Source organism: Bombina bombina, chromosome 7, assembly GCF_027579735.1.
Source record: "Bombina bombina isolate aBomBom1 chromosome 7, aBomBom1.pri, whole genome shotgun sequence".
Lineage (NCBI taxonomy): Eukaryota > Metazoa > Chordata > Amphibia > Anura > Bombinatoridae > Bombina > Bombina bombina.
In genome coordinates this window covers 503453549-503478092 of record NC_069505.1, presented here as the reverse complement: position 1 = coordinate 503478092, position 24544 = coordinate 503453549, and the positions used below count along the sequence as shown (strand labels likewise).

The following is a 24544-nucleotide window of genomic DNA, read 5'->3' as shown; positions in this document are numbered from 1 at the left end:
ACTTTGTAATTATTTTAACCAGGTACAATAGCTATTAAATAGTTAAGAACTATTTAATAGTTACCTAGTTAAAATAATAACAAATTTACCTGTAAAATAAATCCTAACCTAAGATATAATTAAACCTAACACTACCCTATCAATAAAATAATTAAATAAACTACCTACAATTACCTACAATTAACCTAACACTACACTATCAATAAATTAATTAAACACAATTCCTACAAATAAATACAATTAAATAAACTAGCTAAAGTACAAAAAATAAAAAAGAACTAAGTTACAGAAAATAAAAAAATATTTACAAACATAAGAAAAATATTACAACAATTTTAAACTAATTACACCTACTCTAAGCCCCCTAATAAAATAACAAAGCCCCCCAAAATAAAAAATTCCCTACCCTATTCTAAATTAAAAAAGTTACAAGCTCTTTTACCTTACCAGCCCTGAACAGGGCCCTTTGCGGGGCATGCCCCAAGAAGTTCAGCTCTTTTGCCTGTAAAAAAAAACATACAATACCCCCCCCCCAACATTACAACCCACCACCCACATACCCCTAATCTAACCCAAACCCCCCTTAAATAAACCTAACACTAATCCCCTGAAGATCTTCCTACCTTGTCTTCACCATCCAGGTATCACTGATCCGTCCTGGCTCCAAGATCTTCATCCAACCCAAGCGGGGGTTGGCGATCCATAATCCGGTGCTGAAGAGGTCCAGAAGAGGCTCCAAAGTCTTCCTCCTATCCGGCAAGAAGAGGACATCCGGACCGGCAAACATCTTCTCCAAGCGGCATCTTCGATCTTCTTCCATCCGGAGCGAAGCGGCAGGATCCTGAAGACCTCCAGCGCGGAACATCCATCCGGACCGACGACTGAACGACGAATGACTGTTCCTTTAAGGGACGTCATCCAAGATGGCGTCCCTCGAATTCCGATTGGCTGATAGGATTCTATCAGCCAATCGGAATTAAGGTAGGAATTTTCTGATTGGCTGATGGAATCAGCCAATCAGAATCAAGTTCAATCCGATTGGCTGATCCAATCAGCCAATCAGATTGAGCTCGCATTCTATTGGCTGTTCCGATCAGCCAATAGAATGCGAGCTCAATCTGATTGGCTGATTGGATCGGCCAATCGGATTGAACTAGATTCTGATTGGCTGATTCCATCAGCCAATCAGAAAATTCCTACCTTAATTCCGATTGGCTGATAGAATCCTATCAGCCAATCGGAATTCGAGGGACGCCATCTTGGATGACTTCCCTTAAAGGAACAGTCATTCGTCGTTCAGTCGTCGGTCCGGATGGATGTTCCGCGCTGGAGGTCTTCAGGATCCTGCCGCTTCGCTCCGGATGGAAGAAGATCGAAGATGCCGCTTGGAGAAGATGTTTGCCGGTCCGGATGTCCTCTTCTTGCCGGATAGGAGGAAGACTTTGGAGCCTCTTCTGGACCTCTTCAGCACCGGATTATGGATCGCCAACCCCCGCTTGGGTTGGATGAAGATCTTGGAGCCAGGACGGATCGGTGATACCTGGATGGTGAAGACAAGGTAGGAAGATCTTCAGGGGATTAGTGTTAGGTTTATTTAAGGGGGGTTTGGGTTAGATTAGGGGTATGTGGGTGGTGGGTTGTAATGTTGGGGGGGTGTATTGTATGTTTTTTTTTACAGGCAAAAGAGCTGAACTTCTTGGGGCATGCCCCGCAAAGGGCCCTGTTCAGGGCTGGTAAGGTAAAATAGCTTGTAACTTTTTTAATTTAGAATAGGGTAGGGAATTTTTTATTTTGGGGGGCTTTGTTATTTTATTAGGGGGCTTAGAGTAGGTGTAATTAGTTTAAAATTGTTGTAATATTTTTCTTATGTTTGTAAATATTTTTTTATTTTCTGTAACTTAGTTCTTTTTTATTTTTTGTACTTTAGCTAGTTTATTTAATTGTATTTATTTGTAGGAATTGTGTTTAATTAATTTATTGATAGTGTAGTGTTAGGTTAATTGTAGGTAATTGTAGGTAGTTTATTTAATTATTTTATTGATAGGGTAGTGTTAGGTTTAATTATATCTTAGGTTAGGATTTATTTTACAGGTAAATTTGTTATTATTTTAACTAGGTAACTATTAAATAGTTCTTAACTATTTAATAGCTATTGTACCTGGTTAAAATAATTACAAAGTTGCCTGTAAAATAAATATTAATCCTAAAATAGCTATAATATAATTATAATTTATATTGTAGCTATATTAGGATTTATTTTACAGGTAAGTATTTAGCTTTAAATAGGAATCATTTATTTAATAAGAGTTAATTTATTTAGTTAGAATAAAATTATATTTAACTTAGGGGGGTGTTAGGGTTAGAATTAGCTTTAGGGGTTAATACATTTATTAGAATAGCGGTGAGCTCCGATCGGAAGATTAGGGGTTAATAATTGAAGGTAGGTGTCGGCGATGTTAGGGAGGGCAGATTAGGGGTTAATACTATTTATGATAGGGTTAGTGAGGCGGATTAGGGGTTAATAACTTTATTATAGTAGCGCTCAGGTCCGCTCGGCAGATTAGGGGTTAATAAGTGTAGGCAGGTGTCGGCGACGTTGTGGGGGGCAGATTAGGGGTTAATAAATATAATATAGGGGTCGGCGATGTTAGGGCAGCAGATTAGGGGTACATAGGGATAACGTAGGTTGCGGCGGTTTACGGAGCGGCAGATTAGGGGTTAAAAAAAATATGCAGGGGTCAGCGATAGCGGGGTCGGCAGATTAGGGGTTAATAAGTGTAAGGTTAGGGGTGTTTAGACTCGGGGTACATGTTAGAGTGTTAGGTGCAGACGTAGGAAGTGTTTCCCCATAGGAAACAATGGGGCTGCGTTAGGAGATGAACGCTGCTTTTTTGCAGGTGTTAGGTTTTTTTTCAGCTCAAACAGCCCCATTGTTTCCTATGGGAGAATCGTGCACGAGCACGTTTTTGAGGCCGGCCGCGTCCGTAAGCAACTCTGGTATCGAGAGTTGCATTTGCGGTAAAAATGCTCTACGCTCCTTTTTTGGAGCCTAACGCAGCATTTGATTAAACTCTCGATACCAGAGTTAATTTTATGGTGCGGCCAGAAAAAAGCCCGCGGAGCGTTAACAGCCCTTTTACCGCTGAACTCCAAATCTAGGCCTTAGATAGCTACAATGTAATTAATAATTACATTGTAGCTATTTTAGGATTTATATTTATTTTACAGGTAACTTTGTATCTATTTTAACTAGGTAGAATAGTTATTAAATAGTTATTAACTATTTAATAACTACCTAGCTAAAAGAAATACAAAATTACCTGTAAAATAAATCCCAACCTAAGTTACAATTAAACCTAACACTACACTATCATTAAATAAATTAAATTAATTAACTACAAATACCTACAATTAAATACAATTAAATAAACTAACTAAAGTACAAAAAATAAAAAAACTAAGTTACAAAAAATAAAAAAAATATTACAAGATTTTTAAGCTAATTACACATAATCTAAGCCCCCTAATAAAATAACAAAGCCCCCCAAAATAAAATAATGCCCTACCCTATTCTAAATTACGAAAGTTAACAGCTCTATTACCTTACCAGCCCTTAAAAGGGCCTTTTGCGGGGCATGCCCCAAAGAAATCAGCTCTTTTGCATGTTAAAAAAAATACAACCCTCCCAACATTAAAACCCACCACCCACATACCCCTACTCTAACCCACACAATCCCCCCTTAAAAAAACCTAACACTACCCCCCTGAAGATCATCCTACCTTTAGCCGTCTTCAGCCAGCTGACCACCGATGGAACAGAAGAGGACATCCGCAGTGGCCAAAATCTTCATCCAAGGGGTGCTGAAGAGGTCTTCCATCCGATAGAAGTCTTCATCCAGACGGGGTCTTCAATCTTCATCCATCCGGAGCAGATCGGAGCCATCTTCAAAGCAGCCGACGCGGAGCCATTTTCATCCACCGACGCCTACTCGCCGAATGAATATTCCTTTAAGTGACGTCATCCAAGATGGCGTCCCTCGAATTCCGATTGGCTGATAGGATTCTATCAGCCAATCAGAATTAAGGTAGGAAAAATCTGATCGGATCAGCCAATAGAATGCAAGCTCAATCTGATTGGCTGATTGGATCAGCGACGGTGGATTAAGATGGCTCCGCGTCGGCTGCTTTGAAGATGGCTCCGCTCCGCTCCGGATGGATGAAGATTGAAGACCCCGCCTGGATGAAGACTTCTATTGGATGGAAGACTTAGGTTAGGATTTATTTTACAGGTAATTTTGTATTTCTTTAAGCTAGGTAGTTATTAAATAGTTAATAACTATTTAATAACTATTCTACCTAGTTAAAATAAATACAAAGTTACCTGTAAAATAAATATAAATCCTAAGATAGCTACAATGTAATCATTAATTACATTGTAGCTATCTTAGGGTTTAGTTTATAGGTAAGTATTTAGTTTTAAATAGGAATAACTAATTTAATAAGAGTGATATTTATTTAATTAATATTTAAGTTAGGGGGGTGTTAGGGTTAGGGTTAGACTTAGGATTAGGGGTTAATAATTTTATTATAGGTTGCGGCGGTATAGGGGGGGCATGATAGGGGTTAATACATTTTTTATAGGTGGCGACGGCGTAGGGGGGGGCAGATTAGGGGTTAATAAGTTTAATATAGGTTGCGGCGGGGTCCGGGAGCGGCCTGTGTAGGGGTTAAGCAGTTTATTTAGTTGTGGTGAGGTACGGGATCGGCAGGATAGGGGTTAATAAATTTATTATAGGTGGCAGCGGTATAGGGGGGGCAGGATAGGGGTTAATAGGTATTATGTAGGTGGCGGCGGGGTCCGGGAGCAGCGGATTAGGGGTTAATCCGTTTATTAGAGTGGCGGTGGGCTCAGGGAGTGGCGGTTTAGGGGTTAATACATTTTTTATAGTTGCGGCGGGGTCTAGGAGCGGTGGTTTAGGGGTTAATAACTTTATTTAGTTGCGGGGGGCTCCGGGGGCGCCAGTATAGGGGGTAGAACAGTGTAGTTTAGTGTGGGTGCTTAGTGACAGCCGAAGAGCAGCGAGATCGGATGAGTGATAACTATCACAGTCCGCTGCTCATCGCCCCGTACTTGGTGCGCGGCTTTTTGACAGCTTTTTTGATAACTTTGGCGAGCATATTCAGGTCTGCGGCGGCGATGGTAGGCGGGCGTATTGGGCCGGCGAAGGCAGGTAAGTAGACACGTTGATAACTAGAGGCCTATATGTTTTACTATTGAAATTTAATCCTGACTAAGCACCCTGGTCGTTGAGTACCTGGCAGTGAGAGTGCAGATACTTGTGGGATTTATATATATATATATATATATATATATATATATATATATATATATATATATATATATATAATTATATATATAGATATATAGAAAAAAAGTCATATATATTTCAATCAAGGACTGCACTCGCTGGATTTAGATATCAAATTAATTATTTATTGCAGTAACGTTTCGAGGTACGCAGGGGTCTGCGTACTTCGAAACGTTACCGTAATAAATAATTTTTATATCTAAATCCAGCGAGTGCAGTCCTTTATTGAAATAGACTGTGACTACTACTGACTTTGCACCCTGGTTGATGACCTAACTGTATTGTGAGTGCAGATGCACATGTAGGATATATATATATATAAGAATAAATGCAACATATTCTCATTTGAGGAAACACGATCGTGTTTGCACTACTTGTTGGGTGTTAGTTTTTTTTTCCTTTTTTCACACTCCATTGAAGTCTATGGTGGAATATGTTAATGTGGTCGCGACATTTGGCTTTTTGCGCGATCCAGGTTAGAGCGTGTGTGAAAACATTTCACTTTCAACTTGTAATATGCACACTACCTGACACGCGCAAAATGTTTACTTTTAGCGGAGTTAAGGAGTGAGCGCAAAATGCCGTTCCACGCGTCATCTAGCCCATAGTAAGAAACCCTGCGTGAGAGCAATGGTAGGGATGCACAAGTTTTTTTTTGTGTAATGTTAAAATGTGAGCAGTGAAAGCAGCTTGCTTGTCCCAAACCCGGGTAGACATTTTACCTTGCTTGGCATCATAGCCACTGGAAGGTAGATGGATGTTCCCCTATGACTAGAACTAAAATAAAAATGTGCTTTAAAAAAATACACTGATATCAAGTTTGAAATAGGAAAAGTTCTGTGGATGGCACTTCTAATGGAGTCAAATTAATTCCAATATTGACCTTCTCAGATTCTTTCTGCAGAGGATAGAAAGTCTCAAAGACACTGTAATGCAGGGGAATGCAATTATCGGCCCTCCAGATGTTATTGACTACATCTCCCATAATGCTCTTTCAGCCATAAGGCTGGCAAAGCATCATGGGAGATGTAATCCATAACATCTGGAGGGCCGATAATTGCCTGCCCCTGCTGTAATGTATAATTACTGAAAATGTTAATAACTTTACACCATAAAGTATAAAAAACTCCTGTTTCTACCTGAAAACTAATATTCTCTTGTGAGTTTTAAACTTACTGTTAAGACGTCTGAAGTGCTCTACTAAATACTGAGCCTCCTTCTGGATTGGCTCTTCAAGGCTCTTTTTCCCCAATCCAAAATCACGGAGGGTCAAAATGCTAAACTGTCGAAGCTGCTTCCAGTCCATTCCATTAGCAAGTCCTAAACCTGAAAAAGATATATGTTATACAAATGCATGAAGCTTTTCCATGCCTGGTACACGTTATTTGAAAGGGCGTTACTGAATTGTGGACATCTTTGCAACTCAGCTGCTACATGGATATTTTATGTTGTTTAAGTGAATGTAAAGTTGACCGAAGTTGGTCACGTCATAGGCAAGAATTTATAAAAATTAGGCAGAAATTCATTCATCAAATCTTTACTACAGTATTTGGTTATGAGGTCCAAATTGTACCTTTTAATGCTATCAAGATTAGCGCCGCTCTTCCACCCACCATATTCTTAACTTGATTGACAGATGAAGATTCTGCGATCCACAAATCAATGTCCCCCCCCCCCGGGGCGTTCAGCCCCTTTCCACAAACATCACACGTTTAGTCTAAGCATGCGTTAAAGGAGATTTTTCAGATGGAATCTACATCCATGTTCATGAGATGGGCATACCCTATTGGCCTCATAGCAAAACACTTTGTAGTATGATGAGAGAGCGGAGAGTAGAGCATGCGCAATACAAATTTGTTATCGGGAGCATGCTTCAGAGCTACGTATAGAGCGGGTGGGATCGCTCTATTCGTCAGACAAGGAAAAACCAGGAAGTATCTCTTTGGAGGAGTTTGCGAAGAAATGGTTAAGAAATGAGATGCTATATAACAGAAAATCAGATCGTTTTTAAAAACAAATAACTCAGCGACTAGGTTTAGTGAGACAAAGTCTATGCGTAGCGGTTTTCCTGAATGCCTAACTTTACATTCACTTTAAACAGTAGGAGCAATTCTGACATATGGTTATAAGATGGTTCCTGGTTGACATTGATAAATACAGATAACTAAAATTATTGGCCAATAAAAATAAGAAGAATCTCTGGGGTGGGTTTTTTGTGTAAGAAGAGGTTCAAGAAACATTGAGAAGACTCATCATCGTATGTAACTATAAATGTAATAAAGTTCTCAGTTTATATGGTACATTGAAAAGTGAGAAAGAGGCCTCCATAATTGTTATAATTGTTGGAAATCTTTATTGTAGACAGTCTCTTGTCTTTACTATGTATTACCCTTTGTTTGAAGAGCTTCCATGGAAGAACAGTAAACGAATTACTTACTGCCATTTCTATAAACTCGTTCAAATAGAGGCATCTTCCCTCGGTCAAGGAAATCGTCCCCGCGGTCAACAAAAGCTTCCTTCACTGCCTGGTATCCATTCAGAATAACCATAGGTCGTGAACCCATATAAATCGTACTTACAGGTCCATAAGTCTCACCCATCTGCAAGAGCATCAGAGAGGTCAAATGCGCTATTAAGATTGTGAAAATTGCTAGAGCTTTTGTCACCCCAGATGTTTCTTTCATGAGTCAGATAAAACATACAATTTTAAACAAAAACATATATCTGTATATATCTATAACTATAAAGTACCAAAATACCATCAGATATATGTAGAAATATTTATTTATAAATAAATAGAACATCTATGTGAAGAACATTGGAATGGGAAATATTTATATTTTCATGTTGGGTTAGCGCACATGACAATATGCGATTGGATTTGCACGCGAGTAGGGTGTTTTTTCTCCACTTTTTTTTCTGCATTAACTAATTTAACTTCTATAAGGGAATATGTGAACACGCGCTATATTCTAATGCCTAGATTTAGAGTTCTGCGTTAGCCGTCAAAACCAACGTTAGGGGGCCCTAACGCTGGTTTTGTCCGGCCGCTGGTATTTAGAGTCAGTCAGGAAAGGGTCTAACGTTCACTTTCCAGCCGCGACTTTTCCATACCGCAGATCCCCCTACGCCAATTGTGTATCCTATCTTTTCAATGGGATCTTTCTAATGCCGGTATTTAGAGTCTTGGCTGAAGTGAGCGTTAGAGCTCTAAAGACAAGACTCCAGCCGCAGAGAAAAGCCAGGAGTTAAGAGTTTTCTGGGCTAAAGCCGGTTCATAAAGCTCTTAACTACTGTGCTCTAAAGTACACTAACTCCCATAAACTACCTATGTACTCCTAAACCGAGGTCCCCCCACATTGCCGCCACTCTATTAATTTTTTTTTAACCCCTAATCTGCCGACCGCACACCGCCGCAACCTACATTATCCCTATGTACCCCTAATCTGCTGCCCCTAACACCGCCGACACCTACATAATATTTATTAACCCCTAATCTGCCCCCCCCAACGTCGCCGCTACCTTTTCTACAATTATTAACCCCTAATCTGCCGACCGGACCTCACCGCTACTATAATAAAGTTATTAACCACTAATTCGCCTCACTCCCGCCTCAAAAACCCTATAACCCTATAATAAATAGTATTAACCCCTAATCTGCCCTCCCTAACTTCAAGTATTAACCCCTAATCTGCCGACCAGACCTTGTCGCTACTCTAATAACTGTATTAACCCCTAAAGCTAAGTCTAACCCTAACAGTAACACCCCCCTAAGTTAAATATAATTTTATTCTAACAAAATAAATTTAATCTTATTAAATAAATTATTCCTATTTAAAGCTAAATACTTACCTGTAAAATAAACCCTAATATAGCTACAATATAACAAATAATTATATTGTAGCTATTTTAGGATTAATATTTATTTTACAATCAACTTTGTATTTATATTAACCAGGTACAATAGCTATTAAATAGTTAATAACTAATTAATAGCTACCTAGTTAAAATAAATAAAAAATTACCTGTAAAATAAATCCTAACCTAAGTTACAATTAAACCTAACACTACACTATCAATAAATAAATTAACTAAACTATCTACAATTATCTACAATTAAATACAAATAAATACACTAACTAAAGTACAAATAATAAAAAAAGAACTAAGTTACAAAAAATAAAAAAATAATTTACAAATATTATAAAAATATTACAACAATTTTAAGCTAATTACACCTACTCTAAGCCCCCTAATAAAATAACAAAGCCCCCCAAAATAAAAAAATGCCCTACCCTATTCTAAAATAAAAATTGTAAAGCTCTTTTACCTTACCAGCCCTTATAAGCGCCTTTTGCGGGGCATGCCCCAAAGAATTCTGCTCTTCTGCCTGTAAAAAAAAACATACAATACCCCCCCCAACATTACAACCCACCACCCACATACCCCTAATCTAACCCAAACCCCCCTTAAATAAACCTAACACTAAGCCCCTGAAGATCTTCCTACCTTATCTTCACCAAGCCGGGTATCACCGATCCATCCTGAAGAGGCTCCGAAGTCTTCATCCTATCCAGGCGATGTCTTCATCCAAGCGGGGGCTGAAGAGGTCCATCATCCAGCTGAAGTCTTCATCCAAGCGGGGGCTGAAGAGGTCCATCATCCGGCTGAAGTCTTCATCCAAGCGGGGGCTGAAGAGGTCCATCATCCGGCTGAAGTCTTCTATCAAGCGGCATCTTCAATCTTCTTTGCCAATCAGATTGAGCTCGCATTCTATTGGCTGTTCCTTTAAGGGACATCATCCAAGATGGCGTCCCTTCAATTCCGATTGGCTGATAAGATTCTATCAGCCAATCGGAATTAAGGTAGGAAAAATATGATTGGCTGATCCAATCAGCCAATCAGATTGAGCTTGCATTCTATTGGCTGTTCCCAGGGCCGCCACTAGAAATTTTGGGGCCCCTGACTTAACCATTGATCAGGGCCCCCCCTTTGACATGTGCAATTTTTGACCAGGTGACTAAAACGTATATGCACTTTATTCTTAAGTGTCTATTTAAACTTGGAAATGTTGTAAAGGTAGTAACATACAAATACACAGACACACTCATACACTGAAACACACACACTCACACATAAGGATTCACATAGAGACACTCTAGCAGACAAGCAAAGAAACACACAAACACACTCAGACACAGACACCCAAACAGACACTCAGGACTTGATTACATTAACCTGACAAGTAATGAGGTAGACTACAGTTTTGTAAAAAAAGGAGATTTAGAAAACAAAATATGGAGTTCTGATTATCTTTTTGTAAAGGAAGATGCCAACTAAATGATGACAACAGCATGCAGTGGCTGAAAGGAAGGGCCCTGAACTGCCTAAACAATAATTTAAAGGTTAAATGGTGAATTAGTGACTTCCGTAAAGGTCTCATTAGTCTCAAAATCTGTAGAAGATGTGAATAATCAGTAGTAAGGTCAAAATGTCCTAAAAAGGAACAGACAATAGACACACACAAACTCAAACTTGCACATACACCCAAGGAAACACCGACAGAGACAGCCTCAGAAAACACATAAAGACATACACACACACACACACAGACACCCACAGAAAACACACAAAGACATACACACACAGAGAGACAACCACATAAAACACAGAAAGACATACATACACACACACACTCTCACTGAGACATCCATAGAAAACACACAAAGACATACACACACCCTCACAGAGACATCCACAGAAAACACAGACATACATACATACACACACACCTTTACAGAGACATCCACAGAAAACAGATATACACACCCACCCTCACAGAGGCATCCAGAGAAAATACACAGAGGCAAACATACACACACCCTCGCAGAGACACCCATAGAAAAAGTTCAAAGGCATATGCACACACCCTTACAGACATCCACAGAAAAAAAAAACATACACACTCATAGACACAAACCAAAGCACAAAGACATAAACACAGACACCCACAGAAACACTCACAGCACTCACAGCACCTTGCATCCCCTAAATCAACAGTGTGTGACATGCATGATAAAAAAATTGCAGAAATTAAGAGAACACTTTTTAAAGAATCATATTTGTAAATGTGTAAACAAAAATAATTCTGTGAATTCAAAATTGTACATTAATGATTTGGCTAGATGGTTAGATGAAGAAAAGTACTTTTAAAAGGTTGACATATGTTTTTTTGTTTTTTTCCCCATTTTCCCCAACCAAGAGCACCACTTCAAATATAGTGTACAAATGTTCCCATCTGTCAGCTGTACTTATGTATTTTGAAAATGCTGTACTCTATATGGTCTTGGTGGAACCATAAGCTGTGGTACTCATACCATTAGATCTGGTTTAATGCAGGATTTAGGCTTGTTGGTATGTATTTCAAAATTGAGTCAGCTGTAGTGTAAACTAAACAGTGTTAAGTTAGCCTGTCTCATTTCAAAGACTGAGCAATCTTAGTCTGAGAGTAACATTTTATGCAGATGTAAAAATCTTAGATAAAATGCCTCCTTGCATCTGGAAAGTCCTTGCATAAAGGGGCAGTAAACTGGAATGTAATGAAAATATATAGAGTAATAAAAAAAACTAATATCTGCCAAAAGGGCATCTACCATTTGTGTATTAAGGAGGAAACATTTCTACATGGCTTTAAATATAGAATTTCTACAGCATTGTCAAATAATCATAAATACACTGCAACATATTGCTAAAAAAAACTACTACCACACTGAAGTTACAATCCGAAATTGCACAAAGAAATAAAAAACATTTGCTAAGTAAGTTCTAACTCCTCTGCAAATGAAAGTGATCTGCTGTTTGCACACACTGTACAAACAAAGTGCCTAGTCTGTCTCACACTGTGCATAGTGGTTTAGTGCACACTCAAAAATCCTTTCAAATACTAATACTTTACTCCTTCTTATAACATTTCCCATGCTCAATTAGCACTCCGCTGTAGTACCCACTGGTGGCTGCCAAAATTAAAAAAAAAAAAAAAAATGTTTCAGTTCTTGCCTCATGGGGCCCCCTTGGCCCATTGGGCCCCTGACAGGAGTCACCCCTGTCACCCCCTGATGGCAGCCCTGGCTGTTCCAATCAGCCAATAGAATGCAAGCTCAATCTGATTGGCTGATTGGATCAGCCAATCGGATTGAACTTCAATCGGATTGGCTGATTCAATCAGCCAATCAGAATTTTCCTACCTTAATTCCGATTGGCTGATAGAATCCTATCAGCCAATCGGAATTCGAGGGACGCCATCTTGGATGACGTCCCTTAAAGGAACCTTCATTCGTCGGGAGTTCATCAGTGAAGAAGGATGTTCCGCGTCGGCGGGATGAAGATGGAGCCGGAAGAAAGAAGATTGAAGATGCCGCTTGATAGAAGACTTCAGCCGGATGATGGACCTCTTCAGCCCCCGCTTGGATGAAGACTTCAGCCGGATGATGGACCTCTTCAGCCCCCGCTTGGATGAAGACTTCAGCCGGATGATGGACCTCTTCAGCCCCCTCTTGGATGAAGACATTGCCCGGATAGGATGAAGACTTCGGAGCCTCTTCTGGATGGATCGGTGATACCCGGCATGGTGAAGATAAGGTAGGAAGATCTTCAGGGGCTTAGTGTTAGGTTTATATAAGGGGGTTTGGGTTAGATTAGGGGTATGTGGGTGGTGGGTTGTAATGTTGGGGGGTATTGTATGTTTTTTTACAGGCAAAAGAGCAGAATTCTTTGCCCGCAAAAAAGCTCTTTTAAGGGATGGTAAGGTAAAAGAGCTTTACAATTTTTATTTTAGAATAGGGTAGGGCATTTTTTTATTTTGGGGGGCTTTGTTATTTTATTAGGGGGCTTAGAGTAGGTGTAATTAGCTTAAAATTGTTGTAATATTTTTATAATGTTTGTAAATTATTTTTTTATTTTTTGTAACTTAGTTCTTTTTTTATTTTTTGTACTTTAGTTAGTGTATTTATTTGTATTTAATTGTAGATAATTGTAGATAGTTTAGTTAATTTATTTATTGATAGTGTAGTGTTAGGTTTAATTGTAACAGGTTAGGATTTATTTTACAGGTAATTTTTTATTTATTTTAACTAGGTAGCTATTAATTAGTTATTAACTATTTAATAGCTATTGTACCTGGTTAATATAAATACAACATTGCCTGTAAAATAAATATTAATCCTAGAATAGCTACAATATAATTATTCGTTATATTGTAGCTATATTAGGGTTTATTTTACAGGTAAGTATTTAGCTTTAAATAGGAATAATTTATTTAATAAGATTTAATTTATTTTGTTAGAATAAAATTATATTTAACTTAGGGGGGTGTTAGGGTTAGGGTTAGACTTAGCTTTAGGGGTTAATACAGTTATTAGAGTAGCGGCGAGGTCCAGTCGGCAGATTAGGGGTTAATACTTGAAGTTAGGTGTCGGCGATGTTAGGGAGGGCAGATTAGGGGTTAATACTATTTATTATAGGGTTTTTGAGGCGGATTAGGGGTTAATAACTTTATTATAGTAGCGGTGAGGTCCGGTCGGCAGATTAGGGGTTAATAATTGTAGGTAGGTGGAGGCGACGTTGGGGGGGCAGATTAGGGGTTAATAAATATAATATAGGGGTCGGTGGTGTTAGGGGAGCAGATTAGGGGTACATAGGGATAACATAGGTTGCGGCGGTGTACGGAGCGGCAGATTAGGGGTTAAAAATAATATGCAGGGGTCAGCGATAGCGGGGTCGGCAGATATGGGGTTAATAAATGTAAGGTTAGGGGTGTTTAGACTTGAGGTACATGTTAGGGTGTTAGGTGCAGACTTAGAAACTGTTTCCCCATAGGAAACAATGGGGCTGCGTTAGGAGCTGAACGCTGCTTTTTTGCAGGTGTTAGGTTTTTTTTCAGCTCAAACAGCCCCATTGTTTCCTATGGGGGAATCGTGCACGAGCACGTTTTTGAAGCTGGCCGCGTCCGTAAGCACCGCTGGTATTTTGAGTTGCAGTGGCGGTAAATATGCTCTACGCTCCCTTTTTGGAGCCTAACACAGCCCTTCTGTGAACTCTAAATACCAGCGGTATTTAAAAGGTGCGGGGAAAAAAGCATGCGTAGCTAACGCACGCCTTTGGCCGCAGAACTCTAAATCTAGCCGTAAGTTTGGCTTTTGCACGTGAACTCATAATACAAGCGCAACCTAACACGTGCAAAAAAGTTTACTTCTATCGTAATTAGCGCTCAAGCGAAATTGCTAAAGAGTGCTCCACTCGTAATGTGGCCCATTGATGCTGGCTTCTGGTTTAGAGACATAAACCCCCAAATTTTTATGTTTGATTTAGATAGAAAATACAATTTAAAACAACTTTCCAATTTACTTCTATTATCACATTTTCTTGTTACCCTTTGTTGAAAATCAAGGATGTAAACTCAAGAGTGTGCACGTGTCTGCAGCAGTATATAGCAGCAGTTTTGCAAAAATGTTATACATTTTGGAAGAGAACTAGATGGCAGCACTCTTTCCTGTCATGTGATACTCAAGACATGTACACGCTACCTATCTAAATATCTCTTCAACAAAGAATAACATGAGAGCAAATCAAATTGGATAATAGAAATAAATTGGAAACTTTTAAAAATTGTAGACTCTATCTTAGTCACGAAAGAAAAATTTGTGTTTCATGTCCCTTTAACGTCACTTGAACACTTACTGGCATAAGTCAGCAAAACATAAAAGAGAATATCTGAGCTATGGGATTTGTTGTTGATAAAGTACATGAAGTTGCTGTATACATCTAGATGCCTTTTTAGGGGTAGATTATGAGTGGAGAGGTCGTTATTGATCCGACTCAGGCGCTAACTCCACTAGAAGTAAGCATTTTTGCACGCATTGGGTAGCGCTCGTATTGAAAGTAAAAAGTTTATGCACCCAAACTCTACTCGCACATAAACCAGATCACATATTCTCAAATGCGCTAACCCAACATAAAAATACGAATATTTCACATTCCTATATTCTTCACATAGAAAAAATGGGTTCTATTCTTTTCATAAATGACATATTTCTACATATATCTTGGTGGTACAGTATTTTGGTACAATATATATATATATACCTGTATATAGATGATTATATAGAGGTAAATATATATACAGGTAAATATAGGAATATCCTATAAAATAAAAAATACATAGAACATATTCTGCTATGTGCAGAACATTGGAATTTTAAATATTTACAGTAAAAACACAGTATAACACTTTATTAAATACTAGTCTTAAAGCTTGTGTACACGGACCATTTTTTGTAGTTCAGCCATCCCACCCCTTGCTCTCTCCCCCCTCTATTTTGCTCCCTCTCTGCGCCCTCTCTTTTGCTCCCTCTCTGCGCCCTCTCTTTTGCTCTCTCTCCCCTCTCTTTTGCTCTGTCTCCCCCCTCTCTTTTGTCTCTCTCCCCCCTCTCTTTTGCTCTCTCCCCCCTCTCTTTTGCTCTCTCCCCCCTCTCTTTTGCTCTCTCTCCCCCTCTTTTTTGCGTTCTCTCTCTCCCCCTATCTTTTGCTCTCTCTCCCCCGTCTCTTTTGCTCTCCCCCCTCTCTTTGCCTCTCACTCCCCCTCTCTTTTGCTCTTTCTTTCTCCCCTCTCTTTTGTTCTCTCTCTCCCCCTCTCTTTTTCTCTCTCGCTCTCCACCCTCTCTTTTTTGTCACGCCGCGCCACTCTAGCCGTTGCTAGGGGCACTGCGTCTCCTTCCCTGCTCGTTGCCAGGGGCTGTGTCGGGTCCAGAGGAGTGCAGTGCTGATGTCATCGCCACACGCTCCTCTCCGGTCCTGACGCCTGGGCGCAAATCCTGCGCCTATTTGAATTCCTTCCTCACGATCTATCACTGCCCAAGTATAGGTGTTACTTTGTGTGTGTACTGCTGGGAGTGATAGATTGTTGTTTTTATTGCCTTACTGTGTATGAACCCTGCCTGTCTGACTTTTCTGCCTGCTATACCCATGAACTGCTGGATCAATACACTGCTTCTGAACTCTGCTTGTCTGACTACTCTACCTGTTTAACCCCTAAATTGCTGGACTGATATATGGCTACTGAACCCTGCCTGTCTGACTACTCTGCTTCTTAACCCCTGTTATTCTGGATTGCCTCCTTGTTGCCGAACCCGAACCCTGCCTGCCTGACCATTCTAGTGGTGTGCCCTTGGACTGCTTTACCGTTGCCGAACCCTGCCTGCCTGACTATTCTAGTGGTGTGCCCTTGGACTGCTTTACCGTTGCCAAACCCTGCCTGCCTAACCATTCTAGTGGTTTGTCCTTGGACTGCTTTACTGTTGCCAAACCCTGCCTGCCTGACCATTGTAGTGGTTTGTCCTTGGACTGCTTTACTGTTGCGGAATCCTGCCTGTCTGACCATTCCAGTGATTTGCCTTGCCCTGCTCTGCCGTTGCCACTGGGCACTGTCCTGCCTGTGGTGAGTGCCGCCCTCCTCATCTTACTGTCTCTGCTCTGGGATATTCCCTATCATTCCGGCTCGATGCCGGATAACAAGACTACTGGCCAAGTTCGGTCTGATAGAGGGGTATCCCGCGAGCATTACACTTTTGCTCTCTCTCTCTCCCCTCTCTTTTGCACTCTCTCTCCCCCTCTCTTTTGTGCTCTCCCCTTTCTCTTTTGCTCTCTCTCCCCCTTCTCTTTTGCTCTCTCTCTCCCCCTCTATTTTTCTCTCTCTCCCCCCTCTCTTTTGTTCTCTCTCCCCCCTCTCTTTTGCTCTCTCTCCCCCCTCTTTTTTGCTCTCTCCCCCTCTCTTTTGCTCTCTCACCCCTCTCTTTTGCTCTCTCACCCCTCTCTTTTTCTCTCTCACCCCTCTCTTTTTCTCTCTCACCCCTCTCTTTTGCACTCTCTCTGCCCCTCTCTTTTGCGCTCTCTCTGCCTTTTTTTTGCTCTATATACCCCCTCTTGTGCGCTCTCTCTCACACGGCAGATGGCTACGGCCACTCCCCCCTGGCTCTGCTCCGCCCCATCACACCCCAGCTCCGCCCCAGTCATACCCGGCCAGCCCTGCCCCCTTCACAAACAGCCAGCCTCGCCCCCTTGACGGATCAGGTGCCAGGTCAGTTTGTTGATGAAGGCCAGGTGTGTTTGTCCTCGCACAGTCTCTACTGCGCATGACAGCTTCGGACAAACACACTTGGCAATTTATAGGATGAATATTGCTTAAATTTACTTTTTTCATGTTTTCATTTACTTAACTGCATTTGTTCATATGTAATTATGTGTGTATATTTGTCTGTAAATTCATATATACACATATAAATACATATGCACACACATAAAGACGTATACATGTATATGTGTTTATCGCTATGTTAAAGCCCTTTGCAGCCATTTTTTTCTAGCATCTGAGACCTCATGTCTGTGAGCCCTTTTAACTTTTTTGTGCAATATTTTTTAAAATAATTTTTTATTAGATAGTGTTGCTATGTAACTGTAGTTTTAAATGTTTTTTTGATGTGTTTTGTGACACTTTTTTGTTTCGTGAAAACAGTTAACCAGAGCTCTGAGATTTGTGCTATGCCAACACGCTTTAAATTCAATTGTGCTCAAGCGATCGTGCTTACTTTCAACTTGTAATACAAGCGCTACATCCGATGCGTGCAAACAGCCGCAATAAACCCGATATTGCTTGCGCAGAACTGTTAACGCTCCATTTGTAATCTGGTCTTAATTATTATGTTTCGTTTATGTTGGTTTAATACTGAAATGCTCAGTAGCTCTAAAAAATCCTGAAAAGCTCTTAGCCTATTAGAGGTCAGTTGCCTTTTTGTGAGCTTATGCCTCTATAAATATTTTTATATATTTATGTTAGTTATTCACTCTATAGAAAAAGTGTTGTTCTGTTTGGAAATAGGTTTCTATTAGAAGGGTCAGGAAAAAATACAGGGAGGTATTTGAATATAGTTAAAGATATTTGAGCATAATAATATAGCAATCATAGCGCAGCGGAATATGTTGGTGCTCTACAAATACCTTTTAATAATAATAATAATAATAATAATAATCATACCAAGTTGATTTGTTTAAATCACATCATATATGTAGTACCGATAAAGTGGTAGACTACAAGTGGTGCGCTAACGTTTACGTGCAAGCTATATCAGAATATCATTGGCGTGTTCATTTTCAGGCGTATTACAAGTTGAAAGTAAACGTATTAGCTCAAGAGCAATCAAATTTAACGCGTGGCGGGTTAGTGCGACTGAGGACTTCGCATAAATGGTTATGACTAAAATACAAAATACAACAAAACTAACATAAATACATTCAATTATACTGTTACACTCATATAAACACTATCTGATAAAAAATGTTTATAGAAATATTTTTTTTTATAAGGGTTCAAAGGTATATAGTATATGGCCATGTATTTGACTGCAAAGGGCTTAAATATATTTACATGTCTAAATAATAATTATATTTAATATTTTGTTTTCCGGTGTATTTCCTGTAAATATTTCACATTCCAATTCTCTTCACATACTGGAACATGTGTTTTTTTTTTATTTTAAATAGATATTCCTATATATATATAAATATATATCTATTCATATAGGTATAGAGATATATTTTACATTAACATTATCAGATATAATATATATATATATATATATATATATATATATATATATATATATATATTTAATAATAAAAAAGTACATTAATTTTTGTTTGAAGAACATTGGAATGTAAACTATGCAAAACGTACTTTGGCTTTCACACTTTAGGTCTAAATCATTGTTGCTTTAGCGTACATGAAGATTTTTTTTTCTTAAGGCATTTTATGGAAATATTCAATATAAAAAATATTACTAATTATATATACTGTAATATAGATATATATATATATCAATATATATTATATAAATATATATATATATATATATATATATATATATATATATATATATATATATATATATATATATATATATATATATATATATATATATATATATATATATATATATATAAGCAAGCAAACATGAAGCACTCCAAAGGTCTTGTATATATTTCACTTTATTGTGAACGTTTTCTGGCGTAAAATATACCATCCTCAGACTTACAAAGAACTTTGTAAGTCTGAGGATGGGCTATTTTACGCCCGAAAACGTTCACAACAAAGTGAAATATATACAAGACCTTTGGAGTGCTTCATGTTTGCTTGCTTATACTGATTTTGAATAGCACCCAAGGCTGTTGCTGATCATGTTCTGGAGTGCACTCTGTTGAAAAAAAAAAAAAAAATATATATATATATATATATATATATATATGCTATGGGTTATTTTGAATTAGTACATCTATAATAATTATTTACATTAAATATTAATATTTTTCAATATTTCATATTAAATAAATTATATTACTTGTCATTTACATGGACCACCCCTATATACATATAATCAGTATGCGTTTCACACCCCATAACCAGCCCCTTGATCTTACCTTTACTAAATAGGGCACCAAACCTTCTTTCCTTATCTGTAGGAAGTTTCCAACCACAGGGAGTGGGAACGGTCCTGGGGGCATTCGCTTCCATTCCCATGTAAGTTTAATGAATAAGAAAATGACCACTGAAGAGATAAATGCTAACAATATAACTGCAGAGCCCCTGAGATCTAACATGTCTCACTGTGAAATGGGAAATGTATCTGAGAACAGTTTTTCCCCCCAAGCTATCCTTTCAGACTTTGCACTTGTGATTAGCGAGTACAGTTGGAAAACTGCCAGATGCATACATTATATACAGACATAGTGTCAGACTGATGGATTTGTATGGACTAAACTAATGCACACACTACCCACATAACACTACAGCCTATTGTAAGGAAAGCAAATGTTATATATGATTGTCAGGACTATTTGTTTTATTTTTATATATATTTATATCTTTTTGATAGTAGTTATAGTATGGAGAAATGATATTGTATTACTATTCACCTTACAGGTATTGCTACAAAAGAGGCATGCTTATCAAGATTACATATCTCACCTTTCTTTCTTTCTTTCTCTTGTTCTTGTTCTTTCTTTCTCTTGTTCTCTCTTTCTTTCTTTATTTCTTTCTTTTGTTCTCTCTTTCTTTCTTTTTCATCCTCTCTCTCTCTTTCTCTTACACTCTTTCTCTCTCTCTCTCTCTCTTTCTTTCTTTCTTTCTTTCTTTCTTTCTTGTTTTCCTTCTTTCTTTTTCTTTCTTTCTCTCTCTCTCACTCACTCTCACTCTCTCTCTTTCTTTATTTTCTTCCTCTCTCTCTGTCTGTCTCTCTCTGTCTCTCACTCTCTCTCTTTCTTTCTTTTATTCCTCTCTCTCTCTGTCTGTCTCTCTATCTCTCTCTCTCTCTCACTTGCGCTCTCTCTCTTTTTTTCTTTTCTTCCTCTCTCGCTGTCTGTCTCTCTCTTTCTTCCTCTCTCTCTGTTTTTCTTTTTCTTCCTCTCTCTCTGTCTTTCTTTTTCTTCCTCCCTCTTTCTTCCTTCCTCTCTCTCTCTCTTTCTCTCTCTCTCTCTCTTTCTTTCTTTTTCTTCCTCTCTCTCTCTCTCTCTCTCTCTCTCTCTCTCTGTCTGTTTCTTTCTTTCTTTTTATTTCTCTCTCTCACTCTCTCTCTCACTCTCTCTCTTTCTTTCTTTTCTTCCTCTCTCTCTGTCTCTCTCTTTCTTCCTCTCTCTCTCTCTCTCTCTCTCTCTCTCTCTCTCTCTTTCTTCCTCCCTCTCTCTTTCTTTTTCTTCATCTCTCCCTCTCTCCCTCTCTCTCTCTCTCTCTCTCTCTCTCTCTCTCTCTCTCTCTCTCTCTGTGTGTGTTTCTGTCTCTCTCTTTCTCTCTCTCTCTCTCTCTCTATCTATCTATCTATCTATCTATCTATCTATCTATCTATCTATCTATCATCTATCTATCTTTCTTTCTCCTCCTGTGTTATTTCTCTATCTGTATCTCTTTCTTTTTTTGGTTGCTCTGTTATCTATCATCTATCAATTGATCTATATCTCTATCTATGTATCTCTTTTTCTTTCTGACCTCTACCTCTTTATCCATTTATGAAAAAGTTAATTTTCATAATTGTAAATGTGTCACACTCATAAACGAATGCTTGCATATAAGGGACAAAAGAATATCATATAGATGTGTAGTCTCATTTTTCTTTTCTGTAACAGTGTAGGATTCAATTGTATAATATTACAATAGGATACTGTTTCCCAGCTCCCCAAACAAACAATTAGAATTGCCTGTTATCATTTAAGAAAACAATAAAATTCACAAACTGTATGTCCCATGGTGTGGGATATTTGTCTGGCCCAGAGGATATCAGATGTCCATTCCCTGTGTTTCCTGGTAGACAAATAACATCAGAAGATTTCTTTGAAATACTGAGGCCCCTTTATGTATCATATAAAGATAAATCTCATGTAAGACCCCTCAGAAACGTTTTAATCTATTTTTTGTTGTGACACTTCATAAAAATGCAATAGGTTTGTATAATTAAATATACAAATGAAATCCAGTTTAATCAACTATACAAATAATTACATTTATAATGAAATGAAATTAAGTGGTCAAGGAAAATGCATTCCCTCTCTATCAAAACACACCTCTGAGACCTCACTATCTATCTATTGATCGATCAATCTATCTATCTTTCTCACTTTCTATCTATCTATCATCTATCTATCTCACTATCTATCTCACTATCTTTCTCTCACTATCTATCATCTATCTGTTTATCTCTCTCACTATCTATCTATCTATCTATCTTTCTATCTATCTATCTATCTATCTATCTATCTATCTATCTATCATCTATCTATCTATCTATCTATCTATCTATCTATCTTTATTATTATTATTATCGGTTGCCAACAGATTCTCCAGCGTCTGTCTGTCTATCATCTTTTATCTATCATCTATCTATTTATCTCTGTTTGTCTTTCATCTATCTATCATATTTTATCTATCTATCTATCTATCAAGCTATATATCTATAATCTATCTATAATCTATCTACCATTATATCTATCTATCTATCTATCTATCTATCTATCTATCTATCTATCTATCTAACTATCTATCTCACTAGCTTTCTCTCCCTATCTATCAATCTATCTATATCACTATATATCTGTCTATCTGTCTATCATCTGTCTATTTTCTATCAATCATCTATCCATCTATCCATCTATCTATCGATCGATCGATCGATCGATCGATCTATCTATCTATCTATCTATCTATCTATCTATCTATCTATCTATCTATCTATCTAATTATCCATGTTAAGAAAAACCTTGTTTTAGTAATTGTAAATGTGACATAAACTAACAAGTCCTGCACAGTATGGTCAATATAAATATAATTAATTCACTTTTAGATGATATGGATAAGTATTTACAGTTTATTTTCCTCTCAGTGTTCGCTATAATATTGTATAATACAGATCTATCTATAATTCTGACTAATATTTCTCGGCTCTAAAGCACAAAAAAACACTCATTGTCTGTTAACATTAAAACAAATCTCTGTCCCATGCTGTGGAATGTTTGGCCGGGCCAGAGAATTTCTGTTGTTTACATTGGCTGTGTTCCATGTAGGGCAAATAACATTAGAAGAGACCTTTTGAAATTCTGAGGCCTCTTTTCTGTATTTGTATTTTAGGCTTCGGTCCAGCTACTTTAATTGGAACAATATTAAAATAGAGCAATTGCTAATACATATAATAGTCCCCATACATTCACTCTGCCGCTGGTATAGCAAGTCACTGGGAAAACATAAAGAACAAAACACATTACACAAGACAGTTATTATCCCTTTAAAATGAGAAGTCACATGACCAGGTAATATGCGGTGAATACAAAAGGTACATTTCTTAGCCCACTATACACCAAGGTTAGCATGATAAAGGGGGCGGGTGCTGAAGCTGTGTCTTATTATTTGCCAGTCTTAAAGGGACAGCCAACTCCAAAATTGTTATAGTTTAAAAAGATAGATAATCCCTTTATTACCCATTCTCCAGTTTTGCACAACCAACACATTTATATTAATACACTTTTTACCTCTGTGATTATCTTGTATCTAAGCCTCTTCTGACAGCCCCCTGATCACATGACTTTTTGTTTATTATCTATTGACCTGCCTTTCAGCCAGTTAGTGCCCTGTCATGCACAAATCCACAGTAGAGAGCACAATGTTGTCTATATGGCTCATATGAACTAGCAGTCACTTGTGAAAGCTAATAAAAAAAGGATGTGATTAAGAGGCTTTCTGTAGTGGCTTAGAAACAGACAGAAATTTAGAGGTTTAAATGTTATAAAGTAAATTAATATAACAATGTTGGTTGTGCAAATCTGGGGAATAGGTATTAAAGGCATTAGCTATCTTTTTAAACAATAACAATTTTGGTGTACTGTCCCTTTAACTGTATACAGCAATTAGACCACCAATGCAAGACAAAATAATACTTCTCTTTAAAATTAGGGAATACATTACCATCTATATGGCATGCACTACTGAGAGCTAGCTCAGCACATCTGGTGAGCAATTGACAAGAGGCCTATATGTTGCTCCTGAGCATACCTATATATGCTCTTCAACAAAGGATACCAAGATAACAAAGCACATTTTATTTGCTATTCAGCTGCTGCTCTGAAAACTATAACAAGTGAAATAGCAGGTAAAAGGATATATTTATTAACAAATTCTAATCAACCCCATGACTACATATCGGACAAAACTAAGTTTTGCTTTTGTGATGAATGATTCATAAGAAACACATTTTTAATCTGTGCACATGTCTAATAAATACTCTATAGAATAGAGAAAGATCTTTTCATACACCAACTGCAAAATGATTGTGGCATGAATAAAACCTACAAAAAGGAAGTCAATGCAAAAAAAAAAAAGTAAAAAAAATGATCCTTTGTTGCAGTATAAAGGTAAAATGCCATATAATTGCCAGAGAGTCAGGTTAAAAAAGTGAGCTAACGCGTTTCGGCTTCAGAGGCCATATTCATAGATCCTGTATGCTATGTATTAGAAGCTTAGCATATGTCAAATGGACATTCCGGTCTAAATTTAAATGCACATAGATGAATTACATCTTTGAATGGAAACATAT

General features: G+C 38.0%; 1 protein-coding gene across 1 annotated transcript in view; it reads right to left on the bottom strand.

Annotated features, from left to right (window-relative positions):
* LOC128666893 (cytochrome P450 2G1) overlaps window positions 1-20072 on the bottom strand; it is a 52641-nt gene extending 32569 nt beyond the window's left edge. The window contains exons 1-3 of the mRNA XM_053721705.1: window positions 19893-20072; window positions 7807-7969; window positions 6546-6695 (exon numbers count right to left, since the gene is read on the bottom strand). Of these exons, the coding sequence (XP_053577680.1) occupies window positions 6546-6695; window positions 7807-7969; window positions 19893-20072 (493 nt within the window). The remainder of the gene's footprint in view (window positions 1-6545; window positions 6696-7806; window positions 7970-19892) is intronic.
* Between the last annotated feature and the right edge of the window lie 4472 nt (window positions 20073-24544).